Here is an 8,317-nt window from a genome sequence, read left to right as displayed (position 1 = left end):
AAGACACAGAAATATCTTGGATCCATGGCCTTCCATGGCCAAGTTTTGCATAATCATTATTACGAGAGAGAGAGAGAGAGAGAGAGAGAGAGAGAGAGAGAGAGAGAGAGAGAGAGAGAGAGAGAGAGAGAGAGAGAGAGAGAGAGAGAGAGAGAGAGAGAGAGAGAGAGAGAGAGAGAGAGAGAGAGAGAGAGAGAGAGAGAGAGAGAGGCCAAGTTTTTTGATAAACTGGAAAGAGATGAACAATCATATCTATACATATGTGTGCATCAATACTACAAGATACATAGACATGTCACTGCACTTACAGAAACACATGTGCATCAATACTACAAGATACATAGACATGTCACTGCACTTACAGAAACACATTTATGCACATCTTGAATGTCTACATGTTCCACAAGTGTATTATGAGAACATGAGGTTAATAAGGAGGTGTTAAAGTCCCACTAGGCTACATTATGGCAAATGGAAATAGAGCCTTTGTGTGAATCAGATTTTGGTTGGTCTTTGTTCGAGAGATGTTGAAAGTTCATGATAGTTGTGCATTTTAGTACCATTGAGAAACCCCTCCCTATGTGTACAATTAGATGAAAGCATGGCTAGCTAAAAACTCCCTAGTGAAGGTTGGTATAACAATGCAATATTTGCATCTAGGGTAGATGTGCTAATAACCATGCATGTTTGAGAAGAAGATCATGACAACATGTTTACTTACGAGCACTTTTCAACCAATGTTCATCAGCTAGTTTCATGGGGTCTAGATTAATGTCTAGAAGCCTCACCTATTATTGATTGCTCAAGCCAATGACCTTCTCCCTTAAGCCTCACCTAGTTTCATGAGGTCTAGATTAATGTTTACAAGCCTCACCTATTGTTGATATATCAAATCAATAATATTCTCCCCTAAGCTCCACCTTTTTTTTGGAATAATGGGATAATGTAGGATAACAGATTTCTTACAACATGAGTAACCTTAAACATTTTGAGTGGATAAGGCAAAGAAAATTATGTGGTTGCCCATTCAAACAAGGGCATGCATTCATTCATGTGTTATATCATTGCTCTATGGTGGTTTTTAATCTTACCAAAGGAAATAAAAAAGGGAATTTCAAAAGCTTGATTCTCAAACAACCGTTCATATATCCCTATGTGAAGAGTATAGGGAGAAGATAGAGAGAGAGTGTATACAGAGAGTAATGATTGCAGCTCAATTCCTTCTTGTTTCTCTTCTTTTGGTTCAAGATCATTAGTGCTCACAATTGCCTGCAATAGTAGTAAGGCATTACAATCTATACGATCTATAAGGAATCATCACTTTCTAAGAATAGATGAATTGAGCAATAACAATGATGCTAGTGTTGTAGCTTTTATCTCCTTTGATTCCCCTCCCATCCAATACAAACTTATGCTTGCATGGCAAACATGGCAAAGTTAGACTCCATGAGCTATGTTTGCAATGATATAAGTTGGATAAGAAGCCATGATGAGCTTGGTGGTTGTCTTTGATGCTTCTTCTATCCATCACCTAAAGGTGAACAAAAGCACGATTATATTGTGTCTATCTCTATCCATGCATGCCAAGTGCCTTCTTTTTATTCATGCATGGAGAGAGAGAGAGAGAGAGAGAGAGAGAGAGAGAGAGAGAGAGGTTCAAGTGTCAAACACCCACACCCACTTTGCAAGTTGTTAACCAATCAAAACGTTTATTTAGGAGTTGATCGGCATTTGTTTCCAAACACTCACTTTTGACGGGTAGTCTCTCCTGCCCACTTTACAAATTGAGTGGAGAAGGGTGCACGTTTTGCATGTGTAGCCAATCAAAAAGATTATTTATCTCTTATTTATTACTTTTCTGCAATGTGTGCCCTTTTGGTGTGTAGAGGTCTTGCACCCATGTTCATGGCCATTTTCAAAAGGCATATGCCCACACTCTGGGAGTCCAGAAATTACAACATGCTATCAAATTATTGGAAATGAATTTGAAATAAATTTGAAGTTGGTGCATTGCTTTAACTCCCAAAAACAAGGACGATTTTTTTGTTATAAATAAATTTGTTATATACAATACGATTGTACCATTTTGAAAGCATATGCCTTAACGAGTAATGCTACCAAATAGAGCTAATCTCATGAGGGGATTTCTTGGAAACCAGTTTTTTGGATGGTTTCTAGAATTTAGGAAACTTCTTTTATTCACATGAAGTGGAGCTTAGAAAACTTAAAATATATAAAACAAAGGGACTTTAACCCCAAAATGATGTTTGACTAAGGTCTTAGTTTGAAACTTTCTTAAAATGAGATGTGGCCTTTTATTAAGAAACCACTCGAGTTGTGTTCTCAAAGGGGGAGGGGGTTTTCATCAAATACCAAAAACCACTCCACCTAATCTGGAGGGTTTCTAGTTTTTAGTGAAAACCACTCGACGTAGCTTCTAGCAAACATCTCACAAGAATAGATTCATTGTTTCAATGGTCCCTAAACTTGAATGCACAAGCTTCCAGCAAACACCTCACAAGAACAGATTCACTCTTTCAGTGGTTCCTAAACTTGAATGCACAAAGTGACTTTAGAGCACCTTCCTGCAGCCTATTCTCCCAACCTCTTTTCCCAACGCGACAAGACACATGGTGCCTGCACGTTCCCACCCATCACATGGCACCAAGGTTTGAAACGAGCGGGGAAGGTCTGGCAACTATTTGCAAAAGTTACAAAACGCATAGCACTAGCTAATGTTACTTTTGGTGCGTTTTGAAAAGGGCCCGTGGGAAAGTCCCCCTAAGACCTGCTTGGGGGTAGTAGCTAACACCCTAGGGCAAAAGATAACACTTTTAGTTATTATTATTAGTAGAACTCCCACCGCCCACCAATGGGCAGGCGTCCGCAAGGAAAGCGGTGTCAAAAAACCGCCATGGGCGGGTGACTGACGGGTCTTTGCCAACCGGTATGGTGGTGGCGGCGCCGTTCTCGAGTGGATTTACAAATGGATAAGGTCACTTTTTTTACATTTCTAAATTCTCAATTTATTTTACTAATTTGTCTTGGGGATTCTATCGGTGGGGCCCCGGGTCTTTGGTATGCTGTCCGAGAGAGAGAAGAGTGTGTGGGTGTGTGTGTGTGTGTGAACGACTATTCAAAAGACAATAAGGAAAAAGGCGGACGTGGCCGGGCAGCCCCAGGGCCCAAGCCGCCAGCATGGCGCGGGCAGGCTCGCGGTCCGGCGTGGCAGGCGCCACATTGCGTTGTCCGCCACTCCGGCCCTGCGCCAAAGGCCCAGGGCGTGCAATTAAAAAGTGAAAAGGCTCTCGGCGCGTGACGAGTTGGCAAGGAGGTAGGTGGCCCAGCCCCCCGTCCACGTTGGCAAAAGTGCCCTACCCGGAGAAGCCCTTCACGAGAAAACGCAAAGGCGAGACCCTTCCCGCGTACGGCGGAGGTGGCGCCGAAGCCGGAACCGGTCCTCGCCCTGCACGCTCGTCGTCCACGTCGGCAACTGCCCCTCCCCTTCCCCCCTCCCATTTTCCCATTTATACCCCTCCTCGCACCCTGCTCTCCTCTCCTCACCCCTTCCATTCTACGTATAGTCCGTCTAGCCCTCCGTTAGGTCCGTCTCCTTCCCCGTTAGGTCCGTCTGGTTCCTCCGTTAGGTCCGTCTGCTCCTCTGTTAGCACCGTCCCCCTGTCCGTCAGTCTCCCGTTAGGTCGGCGTCCGCCCGCCGTCATCTCCCCGCGGCCGCTGCTGCCTGCAGGCGCTCTGTTGCCTCTCTCTCTCCCCCGCCCGGAAGGAAACCCTAGCTCTTCGTGCTTCCTCCTCTCGCCTCCCTTGGAAAGATTCGAGCCGCCATAGCTAGGAGGCATTGGAGAAATATTCAAGCCGCCATAGCTAGCAGGCCGTGGAAATATTCAAGCCGCCATAGCCAGAAGGCCTTGTGTTTATTCTTATCTCGCCTGTAAAGTCCGGTCTTTACTGTAGCTGCAGCTTGCGAGCAAGCTTGGCAATCCGTGAGAGCCTCGGCTTCTCATTCAATCTGGTTTATGCAGCACTGTTGTGCCGTCCCGTTTCCGTTCTTAAGCTCCTGCTTCATTCTCATTTTATGCAGCAGTTCTGTGCCGTTCGTCTCGGTTCTGTAAGTTCCTGCTTTGTCTAGTTAACGTACCGTAGTCATCAACCTCCATAGAGTAAATTTTCAACCTCTTGAGTGAGAGAAGGTTAAACCGAAATCGGTACCGCGGCCTACGGAAAAATCTGTGACATTATCTTAGTTTGTTGAAATCTTGCTCCATACCTTGACCTTTCTCCACGATGCATGCCACAGCAGACATGTTCAGCGTGGTGCCCTTGTCGCTGGATCTGATACCGGATCCGTTTGCGAGGAGGATGGAGGTGATCATAGAGCCTTCAGCTTCTCGCAACGGCGGTACTGCCGTGCACGACTATGGCGCCTTCGCGGAGAGCCGGGCCTACGATTTCGACCTGCTGAGAACCGGGTCGCTGGACCCGGAGGAGCTGGAGCAGTCGCTGAGCGACCTAGCGGCCTCACCGCGCAAAAGCAGAGGCCTGGAGACGGTGCGGAGCTCCGATTGCCTGGAAGGCCTGCTCCTCAAGACTCCGAGCATGCGATCCGTGGCAGATCTCGACTCCCCGCGCTCTGATCACCACGCCTTCGAGCCTCACCCTATGTTTGCCGAAGCCTGGGACCTTCTCCGCAAATCCATTGTCACATACCGTGGCCAGCCTGTCGGCACCATCGCTGCCAGTGATCATTCTGAGGTGGCACTCAATTACGACCAGGTAAACATTTTTTCCTCGTGTACGCTTTCTTTCTACTCGTCCTTGTTTTCGTAACACAAGCGTTGTCTTAAAGGGACAAGTCTTTACGCCTTCTCTCTGGACAAGTCTGGCAAAGACTGCCCGCGGCTTGCATGATGCATCATTTCAAAGGAGCTCGTTTGTTTTGCTCGTCCAAAAAGCAATTAACTCTTCTCCTCTCTAAGCCCCCCGCCCTTTCCTTTTTCTGTGTAATACTTACCTGTAGCCCTCTGGGTCTTTCTTTGGCCATTAGCTGTTCTTTCTGTGCAGAGGCTGCATTTACTTTCTGACTTAGCGAAGGGAGAAAGCTTTGGTTTTCTGCAGCCACCTTCACTGTTCATATTCTGGCGGGACATTTTGTGCTCCGAGCTCTCCATTGGAGTCCATTGTTTGACCTAATTCGTTAAAAAAACTTTATTCTCTCTCTTTACAGGTTTTTGTCCGTGATTTTGTGCCTAGCGCATTGGCTTTCCTCATGAACAATGAGCCTGAGATCGTTAAGAACTTCCTTATGAAAGCTCTACGCCTACAGTCCAACTGGGAGAAGCGGATCGATAATTTCACATTGGGAAAAGGCGCCATGCCTGCTAGCTTTAAGGTGATACACGACTCTATCCGCAACAATGACTCTTTGATGGCCGACTTCGGAGAAAGTGCCATTGGAAGAGTTGCCCCGGTTGATTCAGGTTTTTGGTGGATCATCCTTTTGCGTGCCTATGGCAAGTCTACAGGAGATTATAGTTTACAGGAGACCCCTGATTGCCAGCGGGGAATTCGGCTTGTTCTTAACCTGTGTCTCTCAGAAGGCTTTGACACCTTCCCGACGTTGCTGTGTGCAGATGGCTGCTGTATGATCGATCGTAGAATGGTGAGCGCCATGGACGATTAATTTCATTGTCAATCAAGGCTTCCTAATTGTTTTCGCATTTGTATATTGTTCTTGTTCACGAGTAATAAGATCATTTTCGTTTTCTTCTTTTTCTCAGGGGATCTATGGTTACCCCATAGAGATCCAAGCTCTATTCTACATGGCACTTCGTTGTGCCAAAATTATGCTGAAGCCGGAAGGTGCTGGCAAAGAATTATTAGAGCGAATTGACAAGCGACTGCATGCTCTGAACTACCACATACGCTCCTACTTCTGGCTGGATTTTCAACAGCTGAATAATGTTTATCGATACAAAACGGAAGAGTACTCTCACACGGCCGTTAACAAGTTCAACGTGATCCCGGATTCCATTCCGGATTGGGTCTTTGATTTCATGCCCATGAAAGGTGGCTACTTTATTGGGAATGTTAGTCCGGCTCGAATGGACTTTCGGTGGTTTTGTTTGGGAAACTGCATTGCGATTCTCTCATCTTTGGCTACCCCAGAGCAAGAGGCTGGAATTATGGATCTCCTTGAGGAACGGTGGCAGGATCTAATTGGGGACATGCCTCTAAAGATTGCCTACCCTACTCTGGAAGGCCACGAGTGGAGAATTGTGACTGGTTGTGACCCTAAGAATACGAGATGGAGCTACCACAATGGTGGCTCATGGCCTGGTAAGATATAAATAAGGCTTCCTTTTTAGACTATCTATTTGGTTGCAGTATGTTAGTACATCAGGATCTGTTCCTAAGGTGTATCTCTTGTGTTTTGTTGCAGTGCTTATATGGCTCTTCACAGCCGCTTGTATCAAGTCAGGGAGACCACACATGGCTAGGAAAGCTATGGAGTTGCTTGAGAGCAGGCTTTCTAAAGATCATTGGCCTGAGTATTATGATGCCAAGACAGGCCGCTACATTGGCAAGCAGGCTCGCAAGTACCAAACTTGGTCCGTAGCTGGTTACTTGGTGGCCAAAATGATGCTGGAGGACCCTTCTCACCTAGGCATGATCTCGCTCGAGGATGACAAAAAGATGAAGTCTCCGTGCATGCCGAGATCAGCCTCCTGGACGGTTTGATCTCTGTAGAATGCTAAAACAGTGAGCATTGATCCTATTCTATGGAAACTCCTTCGTGAAAATGCAGCCTATGAAGGGTTCTCCGATGTATACCCATTCATTTCACCTTCATTATGTATCATGTATCATTCTAGTAGCAAGTTACAGCAACGAGACCGGGGCACCCATTCTAACCCACACTTGCATCATGACAACCATTCCCCTTCTGAGAACAAGGGTAGTGGCTGATAATGCATACGAGTCTCTCGACCAGCTGGTTGAAGGGCAAATCACAATTTTCACTTTTTTTTAAACAAAAAGGAGAAAATTTTGCCTTTCCGGAAGGGGAGAGCTGCCCAGTGTCCGCATCCCGGTTTTCGAAAACTATGCTCATATTTAGCCCGTGATCTCTTTCATTGCCCCAACAGTTACATAAATCTCATCAATGGCTTTGCGATCCTGCAGTTCCAACGGACTTTGTTACTTGCTCAATCGCAATCCATCTGTTGTTGACTTAGCCCCCTCTGTAATTTGTATACACAGAACAATTCCACAACTAATTATGGCATGATAATGCAGATGAGTCAAGCCTCCAAATCCATCTTTTCCGGTGATTTGCGTAAGGAGTAACACATTGCATTGAGATGAATTAAGATGTACTGCCGTTCCTTGCGCGCTTCGCAAATATTGGATCTAGCCAATCTCCGCTTTGTATTTGTTGAATCACTAAGTTGTATTTATTATGATTGATGATCGGTTGGAATTGGATCTAGCCAATCCCCCTTTTGCACTGTTGAGTTATTAAGATATTAAGATATATTACGATTGATTATAATCGACTGGAAGTGGATCTAGCCAATCCCCGGTGTAGGTAGACCGTAGCTTCAGAATCGCAAGCGTGGGCAGCATCATGTGATTCATGTCCCCGTTGCATGATCAATTCTTTGTTTACATGTCTCATCCAAGGCATTTTTGCGTTTGCGAGGCTCGGGACTGGTGCATTAATACTCTGCACGTTTGATGAGAAGGGTCGACAGTTCAACTGCAAAATATATAGCCCACGTGGATGCTAGCGTGGTTTGCACGCGGTCGGTTTGAATTAAATGGCAGAATCGCGACGCTTGAGCTTGTAAGTTGGGCGGCGGGTCTTTGGTCATTCTTCCCATATATTTGGAAATTGGAAGATGGGTTTTGGATATGGTTGCTTAAGAGTCGCGTCCCATGGCCCAGCCACAACTCCTCCCAATTGTGACCGTCAACTCCATCGACATGGGCTCCTAGTCATGGATCTCAAAGTTCCACTTGCTAGCCTTGGTTGCCCAACACGCTGCTTAAATAAATGACTTGCAAGAAACGGAAAATGTGTTGCAGCTTTGTTATATGTGAAAACAACACTAGCCTTGATTACATTGTATCTTTTTTTTTTTCACAATTTTCTATAGTCTTTTTAAAATAGTGTGGTGCCTCTTCGGCATGTTCTATTATAGGTGTGGCACATCACCCACAACTCAAAAGTGGGGCATTGCATCCCATAGGACAATGCATTGCGGAGCCACTTAGATGTGAGTATTGAACTTGAGAC

The 8,317-nt window shown here is 45.6% G+C and overlaps 1 protein-coding gene across 1 annotated transcript; it reads left to right on the top strand.

Moving 5' to 3' along the window:
• Positions 1-3,561: 3,561 nt before the first annotated feature.
• On the top strand, positions 3,562-7,490 carry LOC148011336 (putative alkaline/neutral invertase F). Its single transcript, XM_087670985.1, has 4 exons — positions 3,562-4,791; positions 5,243-5,677; positions 5,796-6,354; positions 6,458-7,490. The coding sequence occupies exons 1-4, from the start codon at positions 4,303-4,305 to the stop codon at positions 6,754-6,756; spliced, it is 1,782 nt and encodes a 593-aa protein (XP_087527111.1). The 5' UTR covers positions 3,562-4,302; the 3' UTR covers positions 6,757-7,490.
• Positions 7,491-8,317: the final 827 nt, after the last annotated feature.

The sequence above is a fragment of the Lygodium microphyllum genome, chromosome 28, assembly GCF_053477565.2.
Source record: "Lygodium microphyllum isolate KBCC chromosome 28, Lygodium_microphyllum_v1.1.10, whole genome shotgun sequence".
Classification (NCBI taxonomy): domain Eukaryota; kingdom Viridiplantae; phylum Streptophyta; class Polypodiopsida; order Schizaeales; family Lygodiaceae; genus Lygodium; species Lygodium microphyllum.
Note: the sequence above shows the minus strand (reverse complement) of the source record. Positions and strands in the feature narration are given on the sequence as shown.